Source organism: Aythya marila (genome assembly GCF_965140915.1).
Source record: "Aythya marila genome assembly, chromosome: 1".
In the NCBI taxonomy this organism is placed as follows: domain Eukaryota; kingdom Metazoa; phylum Chordata; class Aves; order Anseriformes; family Anatidae; genus Aythya; species Aythya marila.
Window position 1 is genome coordinate 127,216,074 of NC_139042.1, and position 20,290 is coordinate 127,236,363.

General features: G+C 41.0%; 1 protein-coding gene across 5 annotated transcripts in view; it reads left to right on the forward strand.

The window, feature by feature from the left end:
- The window catches only part of LOC309880696 (killer cell lectin-like receptor subfamily F member 1), a 30,910-nt gene extending 23,942 nt beyond the window's left edge, over window positions 1-6,968 (forward strand). For all 5 annotated transcript variants that reach the window (XM_082765889.1, XM_082765888.1, XM_082765887.1 and 2 more), the window contains exons 8-12: window positions 3,173-3,271; window positions 4,500-4,631; window positions 5,218-5,369; window positions 6,132-6,247; window positions 6,745-6,968. In XM_082765889.1, coding sequence (XP_082622015.1) covers window positions 3,173-3,271; window positions 4,500-4,631; window positions 5,218-5,369; window positions 6,132-6,247; window positions 6,745-6,874 — 629 coding nt within the window. In that variant the 3' untranslated portion in view covers window positions 6,875-6,968. The remainder of the gene's footprint in view (window positions 1-3,172; window positions 3,272-4,499; window positions 4,632-5,217; window positions 5,370-6,131; window positions 6,248-6,744) is intronic.
- The last annotated feature ends 13,322 nt before the right edge of the window (window positions 6,969-20,290 follow it).

Consider the following 20,290-nt stretch of genomic DNA (forward strand, 5'->3'; position numbering starts at 1 on the left):
TAAGGATTAAGGGACAAACAAATTAACAGAAGCCATTGTGGGAGTCTACTATAGGCCACCCAGCCAAGATGATGACACCTATGAATTGTACTTTAAGGAGCGAAGAGATACCCTAGATCAGCCACCCTTGTACTTTTTGGTGACTTCAGCTTGCCAGATGTGAACTGGGAATACCCCACTGCTGATGCAAACAGGTCCAGGAGATTCCTAAAAAATCTTGATGATAACTTCAAGATTTAAGTACAGGTACTAAGGGAGCTGGCTAGGAAAGGTGCCCTCCTAGATCTGTTTCTTGTGAATAGAGATGATCTCATGGGTGGAGTGGCGATTGGTGGCCATCTTGGCTGTGAAATAAGTAATCAAATTTAAAATTTTTGGTGAGGAGAACTGCCACCAGAACTTCAACCCTGTATGTGGGGAAAGCAAGCAGACTTCCATATGGAGCTGCTCAGGGAACTGATGAGCAAAGTCCCCCAGGATCTTTTTTTTTTTGGAAGACATTTTTCTGAAGACATTGGTGCCCATCAGTGCTACTCAGTTTTAAGTACCACCTCTTATGAGCACAGGAACAGGAAATTCCAAAATGTTGGAAGTCAAGCAAGCAGGACAGAAGGTTGGCTTGGCTGAGCAGAGTCTTGTAGACCTTAGGCAGAAAAAGAAAGTGTGTGTCCACTGCAAGTGAGGTTGGGTGATATGGGAGGACCATAGAGATGCCGTTTACCATTGTAGGGAGAAAATTTGTGTGGCCTCAATTAGAGTTGAAGTTGGCCAGTATTGTGGGGGCTCTTTTAAAGGGCTTTTAAAAATATGCTAACAGCAAAAGGAGGACCAGAGAAAACATTGGTCCATTACTTGATGAGGATGGTCAGCTCACAAATAGGGACATAGACAAAGCAAAGATGCTTAATGCCTTCTTCACCTCTGTCTTCAACACCGATGGTGGGCTCTGAGTTGGAGGGCCATGACTGCAGTAACAATGAACTTCCAGCCAACCCTGAGCTTGTGGAGGATTTGCTGCTCCACCTGGATGCATATAAGTCTATGGAACGTGAAGGGATTCTTCCCAGAGTACTCAAAGAGCTGGCAGATGTCATCACAAGACCTCTCTCCCTTACTTTTCAATGGTCTTGGGAATCTGGAGAGGTCCTGTTTGACTGGAAGCTGGCAAAAGTTACTGCTTTCAAGAAGGGCAAGAAAAAAGACCCTGGCAATTACAGGCCTGTCAGTCTCAGTTCAGTGCCTGGTAAAATTATGGAGAAAATTATTCTGGGAGTTACTGAAATTCAGCTGAAGGACAATGTGGTCATTGGTCAGAGCCAACTTGGGCTGATGAGGTGAAGGTCCTGCTTAACAAGTTTAATTTCTTTTCATGACAAGGTCACCCACCTAGTTGACCAAAGGAAGAAGTTGGTGTAATCTTTTTGTATGTAAGCAAAGCTGAAACAGTGTTTCTCACCATATCTTTCTGAACAAAATTACCAGCATACAGGTAGATGAATACATAATGTGATGGGCAAGCAATTGGCTGATGGGTTAGGCTCAAAGTATTACAATAAATGGGGTTACATCAGGCTGGTAGCCGGTCACTAGTGGGGTTCCCTGGGGCTCAATATTAGGGCCAGTTCTCTTTAATGTTTTCATATATGATTTGGATGCAGGACTTGAGGGTCTATTAAGTAAGTTTGCAGATGACACTAAATTGGGAGGAGCTGTTGACTCTCTCTAGGGTAGAGAGGCATGGCGTAGAGATCTTGACAAAACAGAGGGCTGGGCAATCACCAACTGCATGAAGCTGAACCAAAGGAAGTGCCAGATTCAGCATCCGGGATGGGGTAACCCTGGTTATACATACAGACTGGGGGACAAGAGGCTGGAGATCAGCCCCACGGAAAGGGATTTGGGGCTTGATGGCAAATGGAATGGCAAATTCAACAGTGTGCCCTGGCAGCCAGAAGGTTGAACTGTATCCTTGAGTTCATCAGGCATGGCATTGCTACCCAGTTGATAAAAGTGACTGTCCCACTCTACCCTGTGCTGGTGCAGCCTCACCTTGAATACCATGTGTAGTTTGGGGCCCCACAATATAAGGACATAAAACTGCTAGAGAGCATCCAAAGGAGGGCTGTGAAGATGGTGAAAGGATCTAGAGGCAAGACGTGAGGAGTGGCTGAAGTTACCTGGTTTGTTCATCCTAGAGAAGAGGAGACTGAGGGGAGGCCTCATGGTGGCCTGTAGCTCCCTCATGAGGGGAGCAGAGGGAAAGGTGCTGAGCTCTGCTCTCTGGGGACAGTGACAGGACCCAAGGGAATGGCATGGAGCTGGGGCTGGGGAGGTTCAGCCGGACATTAGGAAAAGGTTCTTCAGTGAGGCGGTGGTTGGACTCTGGAAGAGGGCCCCCAGGGAAGTTCATGGCACCAAGCCAGTCAGAGTTCAATAAGTGTTTGGTCAATGCTCTCAGACATCTGGTCTGATTTTTGGATGGCCCTGTTTGGAGCCCGGAGCTGGTCTTTGTGGATCCTTTCCAACTCAGGATATTCTATGTTTCCATGAAAAAAATCTCCAAATTATAACACAGACTTTTCTAAAGGCCTTTGACTTGGCATCCAGTGTACAGGTGATTAATTAGTGAGTCCTGGTGCTAAAGAATTTAGCCCAAAGGTCTACTGGTCCTTTGTTGATTGACAGTGTGGGTATTCATAGCCCTAGAACTTCTTTTTTATTTGTGCATTACATATTTGTCTTTTTCTTTACAACTGTTAGAAACTTCAATTCTTCCTTATATCTTTTTACTGTTTGTGAGGTTTGTTTAGTAATGTTTGTTAAATGCTTGCTGTAACATGTAACAGTCATGTTACTTGCCAGAGTGATATCCCCCTGATATGAAGAAGCAGAAAGTGGTAGCTGTTCCACTTATAACCTCAAATGGATGGGTAAACAGTGAAAACAGATTCAACAAATTCAAACCCAAAAAAACTTTTCATAAATGAATTTGTTAGAAACAATAACCACTTGATATGCATGAGGCAACCAGAAGGGAAAATAGAACAATCACAAAGCACATAGCAATGTGACAGTGAAGGATATTCTGTCTGAATGATGTCTAGAGAAACACAGATTTATGTCCTGGGTAATATCTCATGCCATGTTTATAAAACCATCTTATTTCTTGCAGAATTTTCCTCCAATTCTTCAGCCTTGCGGTATCTTGCTGCACTCTCAGGATTTCTGAATCTTATATTTCTGGGAGCTGTGATTGCATTATTTCAGCAATGTGAGTGTCCAAGTGAAATATTTTGCTTTAATTCCTGTGCAATTGGCAGGTGTTAATCCTCAATTTAAACAATTTTTCCAAACAGACTGTTTTGATATGGTGACAAGATCACTCAATGCTTTCCACTATTGGGTTTCTAATGAAGGTTAGAGGGAGTTATTTGTATTTTGAGGCTGTGGATCTGCAGAAGATCAGTGGCTTTCGGAGGGCAGTTGCATGTTTGGAGTTTATGAACAGATCTGGAGTCTCTCATTTATCAGTCCCTCAGCCGGACAGTCCCTCTTTTCTTTTCCAAAACTGAACAAATAACCCAGATTTCTAGCCAAAGAATTAATTTTTCAGTTTGTAAAAGCACTTTTATTAAGGAAACCGAGTTCAGTCTGGATATGTGGTGTAACTGGAACCCCTGCTACCTCCTCTTCCTCTCATCCTCACGGCCAGTCTTCACCTCCTGATGCCCATCTTTGTGTGCCTTAAGTTTCAGCCAGTCCTACCAGACCTGCACAACAGGAAATGTGAGCTGTACTTCAGGGATGGTTGAGATAGGAAGCTGGAAGATGTTACATGTAGATGAAATATACTGCTTTAAACAGAAATAAAAATGTGTGCCTATAAATGTATAAATGCGGTCTTTCCACTGTCCACAAAATGTGTGCTTAAGCACTGGCTCACTGCCAGTACTGATCGCAGAGCTTAAATATCTAGCACAAATGTATGCCATTATCCCTGGACATTTAAACTTTGGCATCAGAAAGAAGTGGCTGCAGTTGCCCTGGACAAGCAAGTTGAATGAGGTGGTCATCAACAAGCATCTAAATACTTACCAAGGAGTCTAATTTTAGTTTTCTCCTTCAGAAAATCTCAGCCTGATAACCCCAGTGTCCAGCCTGCTTCCGGACATAAAAATCACTTTGCACATCAAAATCACCTGAGAATCTGGGAGAAAATAAAAAGTCAGAAGCACTTCTGGGTATGACTACATTGTTAATGGCAGCCATTCTCCCTTTCTCTGGATTTGAGTCCTGCACTCACACATCAACCCATTCTTTTCTGAAATTAGCTGAATACAGAGTTCAGGCACTAGAAAATCAATGGCACAGCCATGTTATTTGGTTGTTATATACCACGTTGTTAAAAACAAGTTGATGACACAATCTGTGCTGTCTATGGAAGTTCTTTACAGTTCATTTGTGAACTTTACATTAAAATGTTGAGGATTCTTGTCCAGGTGACTTGCCATCAAGTAATGTGTGGAAGCCCAGAGAAAATATTTCTGAAAGTAGCAATATCTCAGGGGAAGATCTCCATGAAAACAACTTACTGACTGCATTAAAGGAGAGTTTATGCATGAATACAAATGGTAAGGAAATAAAATCTCGTTCATAGTACCATAAATGGTTTGAATTTCTAGAAAAGATTAATATAAAAAATAAACACCTGGATGAAGTAACCGACCTTCAGATTACAGAATAATAATGTTTATATTGTTAAAGATGTATAAAGTGATCTACTTCAGAGTTCCATTCTTGAAAATGTTAGTTTAAGAAAGAAATTCAAGTGGAGTAGTGATACTGAAGGTCTTTGTGACTTCTCTGTGGATTCCATGGAAACCAATTGTACTACTCCCAGGGATTTCAGCAGAATGGGAATTTTATCTGTGGCTTCTATCCCAGTTTTTATGTAAATGAAATTATGCACAATTATCTAGAGTTCTGAAATATTTAAATGCACAGAGTGATCCCTAATGACTATCCTTATTGCCACTGTAAAGCAGAAACAACGTGCTTTCTTAAAATGAAGTGTACCATCACAGTTTCTGCCCCACTCCTGTCTTAAAGCTTCTTTAATCTCATATTAAGAAGCCTCAGAAAAGTGTAAGTCAATATTACTAGTATCAGTTGTAAATAAGAAAGTGTCAAAATCCATTCACCCCAAATTCTTCACAGACTCCAGATGTGAGCTCTGCCCCATTGGTTGGAAGCTGCATTATGGGAGATGTTATTACTACTCAGAAAGAAGTGACACCTGGGAGAATAGTAGAAAGTATTGCCTAGGAAGAAAATCTGAGCTCCTGATTATAGAAAATGAGACTGAAATGGTAAGCTTGTAAGGCATTCTGTGGTTCAAATACTATTTTTACTTATACCATGAGAATCCAAATATCACAGCAGAGCTTTCCATGTATATTTAGAAGACATTTCTAATCCATATATGCTCATAAAGGGCATTGTCAGTGGTAAATGCACTGATGATTGATCTCTGCATGTTAAGAAATGTTTGTGTCAAAAAGACCAGTAGTCCAGATTTCATTTAAATAGATGTAATGATATGCTTATACTTTATCTCCAGCAAGAATCAGATGGAATTTGATTGAAGGATTCTTGCATGTTATATTCCAAATCAAACCCGTTCAGAGCTAAGTTGATACAAAGGCTGTTGCCTTTCTTCTGGGAATTGATCTATTTCTCTGTACTTTATACATTTTAAAATGTCAATATTAGGCTGAGCCGGCAAAATGATCACTCCCTTCCTTGTAAGGAGAAAATAACAGGTACCTTCAGCTGCTATATTTCAGATCAGCCTGATTCTCATCTAAAATGTGCTTATGGAATGAACCCAGGCAAGGAGCCAAAATTAGCTCCTTGGTTGCTCCACTTAGCCACAGCACAGGGGTATAATTGAGAATCTGAACTAATTTATATGCTGTTTTTCCTTCAATTTCTTGGAAACATTCTCTGGAGTTTTTGGGCATGCAACCCTTGCTGTTTTTAAAATATTAGTTATCACTTTATGTTACTGGTGCTGGAGTTTTATGAAGTGCCATTATTATGAGAATTCAAAGGCATATACCTTTCTTCAGGATTTCTTAAATAAACTGAAGGATAAAGACATTGGCTTTGTTTGGACTGGATTAAGTTTCAATGAGGACGAAGGAAAATGGTTATGGCTCAATGATCCCAAACATCTAGGGCACAGGTAGGTTCATTCTGGAATCAATCAGTATTGTCTTTACAATGTATTTTCTACTTGCTATGCTGAAGCTATTCAGCCATTACCATGAGAAAGTGAGAATATGATGTCAGAAAAAGTAAGAAAATGATGTCAGGTGCCATGCTCCAGTCAGGCATCTCAGCCTATCCTGATTTTTCTCTATACAGAATTCTGATCAAAACATGCAGATGAAAAGTGAAATTTGTTGGCAGATTTCAGAAAAGAAACTGAATTTATTAGGAGGTGAGAATGCTGCATAAGCTTTTTTCTTCCAGCTATATTTCAAGTAGGGAAACAGAAAGGATGAAGCTTACTAAACAAGCAAAACCTGTCTGCTTTGTCAGAGAGTCAAAAGAATGACAGCATAAAAACAACAACAAAAATCCAGTCTTTGTGGTTTCACTGTTTATCTATTCTTTTTTTTTTTTCCCATAATACAAATTCCGAGATATTTATGTCTGTTTTTTGTTTTGTTCTTGCAGTTTTACAATAAAAGGAAGGAAGAAAGAAGAAAAATGTGCTGCCTATAAGCTGACAAAAATGCATGCTGATAACTGCCACTCCCTATACAAGTGGATTTGCAGGAAGAGTGCAGTGTTTCTGCAGGTCTAAGATGTTTTAAAGTGAGAGAGGAGGTTCTTTTAAGATTTATAGCATTTTACAGTGGGTAGGATATCTGATGTAAAATTAAGGGGAAATTGTTGACCTGAATTCTGTTATTCTATTTGTGATTAAAATCCAGGAAGATTTCAGGCTTGTTTCTCTCTTCTTTTCCAGACGAAGGTATAAAATCTATGTCTTTGTGCACACTGATACATGGCCCCTTAGAGCTACAAAAACAAGTAGCCTACCAACTTTAAGTTTAAGGAGTTTAAAGAGTCTAAGAGTTGTATAAACCATAGGTAAAATGAGGGTTTTGTACCAGCCTGGCAAATAGATCATACAGCAGACCAAAAGTTGCTACTGCTGCTTATTTTAGATGAAGAGGTTATAATTAGTACTATGCACTTAAATGTGCCTGCGTATCTTACCTCTGGAGGACCAACATAGGAAGTCAGCATGACTCTGTGAAAGAGCAAGTCAAAATCTTGTATATTTTCAAAAAAATGGTTTCATGTACTTCATTCAGTGCTGCAGAATTTGAAACTTAAAAATACCATAAATACCTCTTGAATTTGGATGTGAGATTCAATTGTCTGTCTTTGTTCTACTAGTGCACAAGAAATGGCAAAATCACATTTATGGGGCTACAGGGCTATAATCTATTGATAGTCCACTGACAGACAATTTTTACAAATCAGATTTTTGTTTGTTTGTTTGTTTAATTTTGCAACCCTCCTACATCTCAGGGCTACTGTTCATGATGGGGCAGTGGATCTCAGAGAAATTTGCTCTTTTCTCTCTGCTCTAACCTTAAGATAACTTGTATAGGTCTGAGAGTAGTCTGTAGTTCTTCATTGTTAGTATAACATACTAAGCAGTTTAATAGCCAAGAGAAATCAGTGTAATGATTAAAATGATGACTCTATGATGTAAAGCCAAGTTCCAAATTGCTGTAGTTGTGGGAGATCACTCTAAGAGGCCCTTCCACCAGCAATGCTGCATTTTGGATTCCAGTAGCAATGTGGGTTCTTTAGTTATTTACTAAATGTCCAGTAACCTCTTCCTTTATGGCTTTTGAGCAACATGTCAGGCTTTAGGTGTAAGAGTAGCATTCTGTAACATTTCTGGCAATTATTTGAAAATCGTTGAAAATTGCTTAGCAATGCCTAAATGTATCGAGCCTAACAGCATACAATTGCAATGATTTCTGTGAGCTGGGTATTTCTTCTGTGGGTATGATGTAAATAAAACCACATCCTTTACCGGTGTTACTTTACATACACATCTATTATCAGATAAATTATACACAGATTATATACAACAATTTGTGTACACGTGCTGTACACAATATTGTTATACATCCCTGAAACTATCTGGCTAACTCCTTCACAACAACAACAACAAAAACTTATTTGTAATATTGGAACATGGTAGTATACTACTCACTTAGTTTTTTGAAATCTCTGTAATAGAGGAACTCTTGGTTACCACTATGACCGGTTTTCTATCCAGCCCAGAAGCATATGCTTTTACATATATGTCTTGTATCTCTGACATTATATGACACTTCACAAATTAGCAATCTTCCCATTCCCAGTGTTGTAAATGTATACTTAATAGCATGCATTCTTTTTAAAATATATTTTATAATTATTACAGAATCACAGAATGGCCAATGTTGGAAGGGACCTCTGAAGATCATCTAGTCCAACCCCCCTGCCAAGCAGGGTCACCTAGCACATTGCACAGGGTCACATCTGGACAGGTTTTGAGTGTCTCCAGAGGAGACTGCATGGTCTCTCTGGGCAGCCTGTTCCAGTGCTCTGTCACCCTCACAGTAAAGTAATGTTTTTACACATTCAGATGGAACTTCCTGTGTTTCACTTTGTGCCCATTTGCCTTGTCCTGTCACTGAGCACCACTGAAAAGAGTCTATCTCCATCCTTTTGGCACCCTCCCTTCAGATATTTATACACATTGATAAGATCTCCTCTCAGCCTTCTATTCTCCAAGCTAAACAGGCCCAGCTCCCTCAGGCTTTCCTAATAAGAGAGATGCTCCAGTCTCCTCATCATCTTAGTAGCCCTACACTGAACTCACGGCAGTACCTTCATGTCCCTCCTGTAATGGGGAGCCCAGAACTGGACACAGTACTCCAAGTGTGGCCTCACCAAGACTTGAGTAGAGGGGGAGGATCATCTCCCTTGACCTGCTGGCTACACTCTTCCAAGTGCACCCCAGGATACCTACCATTGTCCTTCTTGGCCACAAAGACACATTGCTGACATATGGTCAGCAATATTATTAATATTATTACTATTTCTAAATATAATTCACAGAATCACAGAATCACAGAATCACAGAATTGAAGGGGTTGGAAGGGATCTCGAAAGATCATCAGGTCCAGCCCCCCTGCCAAAGCAGGTTTCTTAGAGCTGGCTGCCCAGCTAGGCATCCAGACAGGCCTTGAATATCTCCAGAGAAGGAGACTCCACAACCTCCCTGGGCAGCCTGTTCCAGTACTCTGTCACCCTCACTGTGAAGAAGTTCTTTCACATGGTGGTGCAGAACTTCCTGTGCTCTGTCTTGTAACCATTACTCCTTGTCCTGTCCCCGCAAATCACTGAAAAGAGGTTGGCCAAATCCCTCTGTCTCCCACACCTCTGGTATTTATACACACTGATGAGATCCCCTCTCAGTCTGCTTTTCTCCAGGATGAACAGACCCAGGTCTCTCAGCCTTTCCTCATAGGGAAGATACTCCAGACCCCGTATTATCTTTGTGGCCCTCCACTGGACTCTTTCCAGGAGATCTCTGTCTTTTTCATACCGGGGAGCCCAGAACTGGACGGAGTACTCCAGGTGAGGCCTGACCAGGGCAGAGTAGAAGGGGAGGATCACCTCCCTTGACCTGCTGGCCAAGCTCCTTTTAATGCATGGCAGGATCCCATTGGCCTTCTTGGCCACCAGGGCACAGTGCTGGCTCATAGTCAACCTGTCGTCCACCAGGACCCGCAGGTCCTTCTCTTCAGAGCTCCTCTCCAGCAGGTCATCCTCCAGCCTGTACTGATACCTGTGGTTGTTCCTGCCCAGGTGCAGGACTCTACACTTGTTCTTGTTAAACCTCATTTGGTTTCTTCCTACCCACCTCTCCAGCCTGTCCAGGTCTCGCTGAATGGCAGCACAGCCTTCTGGCATGTCAGCCACTCCCCCCAGCTTTGTTTCATCAGCATACTTGCTGAGGGCAGCATGTACTTGTTGATCATCTGCCCTTGATGATTCCCTCATCAAGGTCATCGATGAAGATGTTGAACAAGGCCAGACCTAGCACTGACCCCTGGGAAACACCTTTAGTCACAGGTCTCCAGCCAGACTCTGTGCCGCTGATCACCACCCTCTGAGCTTGGCCAGTCAGCCAGTTCTCAACCCACCTTACTGTCCACTCCTCTATCCCATACTTTCTCAGCTTTACTATCAGGATATCATGGGAGACGGTATCAAAAGCCTTGCTAACGTCAAGATAGATGATATTCACTGCTCTCCCCTCATCTACCCAGCTGGTGATGCCATCATAGAAGGCAACAAGGTTGGTCGAGAACGACTTCCCCTTGGTGAGTCCATGCTGACTACTCCTCATAACCTTCTTCTCTTCCAATTGCTTGGAGATGGCATCCAGAACAGGCTGTTCCAACACCTTTCCAGGGACAGAGGTGAGACTGACTGTCCTGTAGTTTCCCGGATCCTCCGTGCCCTTCTTGAAGATTGGAGTGACATTGGCTATCCTCCAGTCTTCAGGCACCTCTCCTGTTCTCCAGGACCTTTCAAAGATGATAGAGAGTGGTTCAGCAATCACCTCTGCCAACTCCCTTAGCACACGTGGAAGCATCCCATCAGGACCCATGGATCTGTGTGCGTTGAGCCCTCTCAGACACTCTTGTCAAAAAGGGAGAGATCTACACTTCCTAGACTCTTTCTCATCCCTCCAGGGTCAAGGAGTCCCGGGGGGGAGTCCTTGAAGCAAAGACTGAAGCAAAGAAAGCATTCAGTATCTCCGCCTTCTCAGCGTCTCCTGTTACCAAGACACCCTCCTCATTCAGCAAGGGACCCACATTATCCCTTGTCTTCCTTTTACTGTTTACATACTTGAAAAAAAAACATTATTATTATCCTTTATCTCTTTTGCAAGCCTCATCTCTAGCTGGGCTTTAGCCTTCCTTGTCGCGTCCCTGCAGGTCCTGACAACATTTCTACACTTCTATAACACTTATATACTTCTTGTATACTTATACACTTCTTAAACTTATATACTTCTAACACTTCTATAATTGATTACGATTTGTTTTATATAGCACTCAACATTTTGAGTTTTACAAGTACACACCAGCACATCTATGTATATATATGTTACATGTGCAAACATAGAATCTTAGTCATAGAACAGCCCAGGGTGAGAGACCTGGAGAGATCATGATCACTATTATGAATGAGAGGCATGTCTATCTTCACTGAGAAAAATGGGTTTTCTCCTGATTAGAGATGGGAACACCTGTAATTGATTCGTGTTTTTTTTTTTTTTTTTTTTTTAAACTTAATGGAAATTGGTTTAAAACAAAAAAAAAGAGTATTATGCCTTTTTCCTTTCATATATACGTAAGCAACACCAATAAGAAAGCAAAACCAGCTAAAACAACTGGCACAAAACAACTTTGATTCACATTGATTCACTTTGAATACTGGCAGTACCTTAGCATCAGGGATATGGACTTTTAGCCTTACACTGCTTTGGGGAAGGGTCACTTTCTGGACCAAAATCAGCTTCATCATGACAGGATGTTTGGTAAGAGCCTCACAGGCTTAGAGGCCCTCACCCTTCTCTTTTAAGGGCTTGTATTTTTTCTAGATTTCACATTTTGTACTTATATTTTGTTTTTCTTCTAATTCCCTGATCTTCACTCATAACCAGTCTTTATTCTAAGTTGTTTTTAAGATTCAGCCCTTCTCTAGTTTTACGTTCTGTGTTTTAACTGAACAGGCTCCTAATTCAGATTTTAGTTTCTTGCTTTTGCCTTTAAAGCCTGAATTTCCTGATTTAGCCTATGTGTCACTGACCGCATTGCCTATATGCTGGCTCATGTGATCTCTTTACAGGAAGGTTTGGGTATTAATGCTTTACATTTTGCAAACTCTTTGCCAACATCTGAGGTGGTTTTATAAAAACGGGTTGTGAGAGCTTGAGTAATCCCATTCCCCAGCTCCAACAGTTCTTATAAAATGGGCTGGAGTATAAGCAAGATACTTGCCAGGACCCCAGGGTCTCGCATTAACTGCATTCATGGTGTTGTGTGATAACTGGAGACTGCCATCTACAGACTGGCTTAACTCCAGTCTGCGAGGTTAATATTGTTACTCAATACCAGTGAAGGTCTTCTACACTAGAACAGGCTCCCTAGGGAATTGGCTATGACATCAAGCCTGGTGGAGTTCAGGAAGCATTTGGACAACATGGCCAAACATATGCTTTGATTTTTGGGTATTCCTGTGTGGAGTTGGGCTCGATCCTTGTGGTACCCTTCCAACTCAGGATAATCTCTGATTCTATATACGGTGTTCACAGAGTTAACTCAAAACAATTAGGCTACTGTTAGGCAATATGACTGCTAGACAACTGCTGTCATTTCTAAAACAAGCTAAAGTCAGCTCAGGCCAAGGCAAGTACAGCAAATCCTGCGAGATTAGATAGAAGCCTATCACTTTTTACTAGTAATGGGAAAATCATATTTACTAGGTTACAAAGCTGTCTTATTTTTATTTTCCATGTTATCTCACAGACTTTCTGCAGAACAGTGAACAGTCATTTCCTGTGGATATAATCTGAATATTATGTGGATATCAATCCCAAAGACACATAGAGAATTGTATACTGCCATTTATTCACCTGAATGGTTATTTTGCTATTTCTACATTAAGTGCTTTAACCTTTTGAACATCATTCAAGTTTTTCTGTGAAATAGAAATGCATCAGTTTCTGTAAGTTAGATGTCATCCAGCTAGCATATCTTGCAAAGTGAAAAATAGTTGTATTTGGATATCCAGCCAAGCCTGGATAGCTTAGTAGCCTATGTGCTTTAACTGCTGTGTAAATTTCTCTGGAATCCAGTAGGCACACAGATGTACAATGAAACATGCTGAATGAGTATGCTGCAACCAGAAGGTAATACTACATTGCTTAACAAAAGAAAATTCAATGTAACCAACCAAGCATTACTATAAAAAATGCAAAATAAGCTAAACAACTGAGAAATGAAAGGTTATCCAAGCAGGATCTGTTTTATTCCTATTATAGGCTTTTGATCAAATTACACTCACAGCTTTTTAAACAGAAATGCCATCCATTTGGGGTGCTAAGTAAACCAAAAGAATACAAAACAGATTTCTCATACATGTGAGGTAACTGGAGATCCCTCTGACTACTACAGTTTTATGCTGAAACCATGAAAGCAGGCTAAGGAGTTCTGATTCTCTAGGTAGTCACTCTGAGTTGCACTTACCTGCGGAAAAAAATCACATGCTTTATCTCTGGTCATCAGTTTCTAGCTCTAGAAACCACTCAGTCAGCCTTCTTGTTCATAGTAAACTGCTAGCCTGTTAGCTTGCAAGGTTTGTTTCTCTGCAAAGCTTTACATGGTGCTTTTGTAGGGAGTTGGCCTTGTGTAGAAAACCAAACAAGATCCAGGCTTTACTGCTGAAGCTTCTCCACGGGCTGAGCTCGGCTTCTCCTCTCTGTCCTGTGCCATCCCACACAGTGTGCTATGATTTTACTAACACTGACTCCCTTTTAGACTGATAACTGGACCACTACCTAGTATTGCAGGAGGTAAGGTCATATATTTTTTCCTCTTCTTTGAGGTATTTTGATCACCAACTCTGTTCTGGATTTAGATCTGTTTCCTTCTGTTGGATAAAAATATATTTGATTAAAACTTCTACAGTATATTATCAAAAATATTACAGGAATGGTCTTCTTAATGGATTCCTAGCTAGTCCTTATATAAAAAATCTGGAAAGACTAAAGCATAGTGTCTAGTTTCCGCAGAATTACTCAAACAGAAGCTGTGAATGAAACCTTTGGCTTCTTGTAAGCTGGTCCCAGGATGCTCTACAGAGCTGTAACTGAAAGAATTAGCCTTTGAATCTTAAAATTTTATACTCAACAATAATTTATTCACAACTGTATTTCTGCCTCCTTGGGAAAATAAATAAATAAATAAATAAAAAGTGCCATATACTCGCAGTTGTAAAGAAATAACACTAGAGAGCACTGGAAGTTTAGCGGAATGAAGTGTTCATTGCACTCTCACTTGTTCCCTAAACTGGAATGAACATGTATTAAGTAAGGGCTGGAGAGCCCCAAAATACAAAATGAACCTGCTGGACTGTTGCTGGCTGTGTCTCAGTCTGTGTTCTTGTAAACGTCCAGAGGGAAAATAATAATAACAACAGCAACACCACCACTACAACCAACAACAACAACAATAAAAATAAAGCATTCAAATAAACTGAGGAAGAAGGGACCTCTTGAATTCTCTAGTCCAGCCTCTTGTTCATAGCAGGGCTAACTTTAAGGTTAGATGAGGTCACTCAGGGCAGCACTCTTGTCTATGTGAACTTTAGCCAAGGACAAAGGTGCCACAGGCTTCTTATTTCATAAACAGAAAGAAAATGATTACCAAAAATTACTGTGACAATAAATACATACTTTAATTGGCCAAGGAATTTCTGGCTTTACATGTTGAGGGCATTTACAGAAAGAGCTCTGGAGTATATGGGAAGAAGGAATCTGACGTTATCTGGATTCAAGCATTACAATTTGTGAAGCAATTACCTGCAAATTAAGTGCAAGGTGCGTTCATAATCAGTCTGGCCTACTGAACAGGGTGCTGTGCTGAGGGTCAGGGGTGCTAAGCAGTCTTTTAGCCTCTGCCACCAGCCTGCTGGGTGAGCTTGGGTAAATCTTTTGACTTCTGCTCCTCCATCTGCGTTGTGGGAACTCTGACACACCTTTCTTTGCAAAGTGCTTTAGGAAACACAGTTTAAAATGCTGCCCAAATGGTAATACGTTGTGATATATGAGAGTAAGATACGGGAGTTCTACTAGACCTGAAGAAAGGCAGGCTATGTCTGCATGGCAAAATACAGCATACCACAGAAAGCCTAAACACATAGAGGCTTTATCTCCTAAGTCCACATGGCACGATGCTGCACTGCACTGTATGGATGTACTCAGCACACAGCATTACAGTTAGTTGCATTGAACCAAGAAGTGTTCACTGAGCCTCAATGCCGTGGTCACACCGGGATGATCTGCAGCTCTGCACCAGAACATGTGCTATGACGCCGCGGAGACAATCTCTGTTGTACAAAGTGCTAGATGCTCTTGTGGAGATGTATGGTCTGCAGACAGACACACTGCATTTTATTCCCAGCGGCCATTGTCCAATTCACAGTTATGGGTGTTCCAGAAGACCAGAAAATACCTTAAACATTGCCAAGCACATATTGCCTAAGGAACAGGTCCCAACTGGCTCACTGACTCAAAGCTCTGAAGAAAAACTGATTCAATGTGTGAGAGTTAAAGAAAGGAGAGAAGGCAATATGGCAGTGTGTTGGAAGGGGTGTTCACCTTCCCGACATGCCATCACCAAACTGGTCAGGAGACTGAACACATTCTTCTGTCCACATATTCACCCCATCACTGCTGAGCAGTGAAAAATGTCACTCACAATAAATACTCCACACAGCCACATCTTTGGGAATGAACCTGAAGAGTAAAAAAGAGCTGAAATTCCCCCTTCACACAGCACCTCCCTCCCACCCCAAAAAAAACACAAAACACACACACGTAAAAAGCAAAATGAAACAAAACAAACAAACAAAACCAACAAAACCAACAACAACAACCAAACTGCACAGGGAAGAATCAATTTCACAGACTTCTAATCCTGACTGCTTTGCATTTAACCCAAGTCCCACCTGCTGAACACGAAACTGCTGGCATAGAAATATTCATTCTGCAATCCCCAGGCACATCTGGTTTTCTGAGATCCTTTTTTTGTTTCTTGGTAAATCCATGGGTTTACCCTGTTGAAATGACTTTTTTCTTCTTTCTACAGCATGGGATGACAATTCACAGGCTTTCATTCATGGGAGAAAGTGTCTTTGGTTCTAGTCATAGCTCTCATCACATCTGCATGCATGCTGCTCTTGCACTGATTGCATTGTACATACAGGTTCTGCTGTTACAAAGTGTTTAGAATAAAAGACTGAACTGGAGATGTATGCATGGGATTCACACATATCAGCTTGGAAGTCTCTGTGTTACAGTTCAACCTTAGGGAAATAAAGGGGTCCATTTTGTTGTCAGAGAAGTAGTTTAAGTTCTTCAAAATGTGCACCATGAGTCAGTCAGATGCCTGGGCTGAACTGCACATTCTGTGGCAAAAGGTGATGAATTCTGCTTTGCAGCCCACATTGCTGTTTTGTCTACTCGTGCCTTCTCACGCAATGGAGGACACACTGTCACACCTACAGATGGGGTGCAATCTGCAGTTGTTATCACATCTGCCCTGTGTGTGACTGGAACAGATAGCTGTGCTTGCACCCAAACATCACCACATGACATTACTCAGCCACGACCGTTAGCAGCAGAGAATGTGTCTCTGTGCAGTCAGGAACATGTGCCAAGGTGGGGAAGAACCTGAGCTCGTTCTTTTGGCTACCTTAGCAGTGCTACTTAAGCCCCAGATAGCCAGACTCCAAATGATGGGCAAGAAATCATAGGCAACAACCCCCACCACCTTTCCCTGAGGCAGCAGATGCTGCAAGCAGGTCTGAACTGCCAGGTATCTCCATGCTCTGCCAAACAGTCTGAGAACTTGGGGCCAATGAACCACTCCTCCCTGAAGCCTCTGACATGTGGGTGACTAATGCACAGCAAGCCCTGCTGTTTCACAGGCCTCGCCAGGGCTTATGTGCTGTTGGCTAGGCATATTGGTCAGGTGGCTGGAAGGAAAGATGAGAGTGAGATAAGGCCTCACCTGGAGAAGTCAAAGGACATGATGTGACATGGCTGTGAATTCTAGGAGAAGTTTAGCAACATGGGCACACAACCCAGCTTACAGCTGTGATGTAAACTTGTGAAGAAGCATTAAGACATTTGGGAAATTTTTTATTTATTTTTTAACACGGGAGTAACACACCAAAAATACTGTTACAACTGAATGATAAGATGTAAAAAGATGACAGTGAAGGCAAAAATAATCTTAAATAGACTCATCTTGTGAAGCATTTATACTCCAAAATGCATCAGTAAAACACATTGGGCTGTGACAAGCAAAAATTGTGTTCAGATTTTTGCAATAATATTACAAAACTGAAGCTGTGACAGTGTCTAAACAAACTAGATGAACTCTAGCAGAGTTTACAACAAATGTCAATAATTTATTTTAAGACTCATGGCACATAATGAAAGATTCTTGCTTTATACAATGTTAGTCTGTTATCTGTAGCATTTTGTTAGGTAACATACAAGAGGGGGATTACAGAGAAGCTGGAGACAAACTCTTCTCAAAGGGGCACAGCGAAAGGATAGGAAGCCATAGGCATAAATTACAGCCAGGGATACTGTGACTGGGCAGAAGGAAAAATTTCTTCCTTCACGAGAGTGGTGCAGCTCTGTTACAGGTGCCCAGGGAATCTGTGAGACCTCTCTCCATGGAGATCTCTAAAACTTGCCTGGACAAATATCTGAGCAACCTGATCTAGCTGTGGAAATAGCCCTGCTTGGAGTAGGCATTGGACAAGAGGCCTCCAGAGATTCCTTCCTCCCCACATTCCTGCACGACCCTGAGTTGTGCAGGCTGGTAATGCCCCATAGCACTGGAGACCTGACCCTTCAAGCTGGAGGGAACTGCCACCCCCACACACGTGGGTAAGGAAAAGGAAACCTTCCTTCATCTCTGTGAGTAGTTGGTTGTTTTGCAGACAGTCATTCTTTGGCTCTGTAATGACCTTTTCTTAAAACAGACAGGATTGTTCCTTCTGGATGTAAAGTGCTATCAGCACCATACAGTGAGGATCAGTGGGTCAGCCATGGTGACCCACAGCTGGGTATTCATAAATAAAGTCAGCATTTAAACTGAAAACAAAGAACAGAATGAAAATACTTGCAGAGCTGAAAGTATTATCTCTAAAGGAAATACTTAAATTAAAATTTGGTAGCAGTGCAATATCCTTCTTAAAAGTAAGAAAAAAAAACAACAACATTAACAACAAACAAACACCACAAAACCATAATATTGCTGTAGAATGGAAAGAATCCAATAAAAATGCCCTTCAAAGACTTCTATACCCCTATTCCTTTTAGAAAATAAAAATAGCCTTCCTTTTCCTTAACAGTCTTAACAGTGAGCACAACAAGTAGACCTCAAATCCAAAATGAGAAATGCTTATGGGTATTTTGTAAGTTTGCTGTGGAAAATAACTATTCATCATTTTTTGGGGGGTAAGTGAGAACCTTTTAGTCATAAAGGATGTAATTGCCTAGTCTGCACTGCATGATTATTGAGATTACATCTGGGTTTGAAAATGTATTTCAGCAAGGAGGGGAGGGGAGAGGAGAGGAGAGGGAGAGGAGAGGAGAGGAGAGGAGAGGAGAGGAGAGGAGAGGAGAGGAGAGGAGAGGAGAGGAGAGGAGAGGAGAGGAGAGGAGAGGAGAGGAGAGGAGAGGAGAGGAGAGGAGAGGAGAGGAGAGGAGAGGAGAGGAGAGGAGAGGAGAGGAGAGGAGAGGAGAGGAGAGGAGAGGAGAGGAGAGGAGAGGAGAGGAGAGGAGAGGAGAGGAGAGGAGAGGAGAGGAGAGGAGAGGAGAGGAGAGGAGAGGAGAGGAGAGGGACGTTTCTTTAAAATAGAAACACAGTTTTTTTCCACTAGCTCAAAAAGACTCATGCTTGCACAGACTATACATGATTACATCTTAATGGTTTTGAATCATTTAGGAGAGAGTGATGTGATGAAAGACTGCCTAGGTGTATATGAAATAATGGAAAGAAAGACTGAGAGCTCATGCAACCTCTTTGGCCTTTTAGCTCTCCTGCTCTCAATTATGGATCAAAGTGGAAAGAAAAAAAAATATATATGCATGTATGTATATATATATTTCTTTTCTCCATTTCAAAGCATAAATATCCTGCTGCAAATGATGTTAAGAACTTCAGGGGCCCACAATGGAAACTGATTCAATCAGAGGGCAAATGCTTTGTGTCATGATTGGACCAGTCATAAAGTTGGTATGTAGGTTGTCATAAAACAAACCTTATCAGTATCCAGTTAACAGTATCCACATCTGCGTACTGATAACTTTGTGGCTGATAGAATAACAACAATTCAGATATGTTGCATATAAATCGTACCTGAGCAGTACTTCTGAGTAATTTGTTCCATGACTATCAAAGGTTCATTTTTTCCCTAAACCTTTTTGTTTCAGTGCTTAATGCTGTAACCAACATTGAGAGTAGAAAGGGAAAAGATCAGTAATATAAGATCACAAAAATAAACTTTTTTTTTTTTTTTTTTTTTTTTTTTTTAATCTATAAGGTTCTAATAGTCCTGTTGAATGTAATAGAAAATGAGAATAGGGTATGTAACAGAATAGAAATATTATTTTCAATTAACATTAATAGGGTTGTAAACCCTATCTGTGCTGAATTCTGAAGGAATTTTCTAAGAGGGAATAAAGCACAAAAACAATGATATAGCTCTTAACAGGAAATTTCAGACCCTTCATGTACAGTACTTTATGTCTTTATGTTCTGAAACATTTTTTTAGGTTATAGAAGGGCCTTACGTTTCAGTTCAAACCTGTGGTTTTTCTTTTCAATATACATGTAGAAGACAAAAACACTGTCATCAAAATATGCTGCAGCAAACACAGGAGTCATGACCAAGGAATTAAAAGCTACTCAGGCTTTCTGACTGTGGAGTTAGTGTCAAACAGGGAACAGCTCAAACCACTTAATGAACAGCAACTCTGATCCTAGTAATTACTGATAGAGCAATATAAAAACATTCAAACACTCTTGTAAAAGACATTGATTGTATTACTTTTTGTTTTGAATTAAATGTGTCGCACTGTTAGTATCACCTAAATTCAGTTATTAAACAATTAGTGGATTGAGTGGGTTCAAATCTGAATTGCATTTTAAAAGCTTTAGCTGTGGTTGTAATTACGTTAGCCCCAAAATGTCTTATACTGATACATATCTTTTTAATCTTCCTTTTAGGTAAATAAGTTACATAAGATCACTCACAGTAGTCTAATACATCCACAAGCCATATTGTACTGCTTTAGTTATTTTGTGTGAACCAGAAGAGC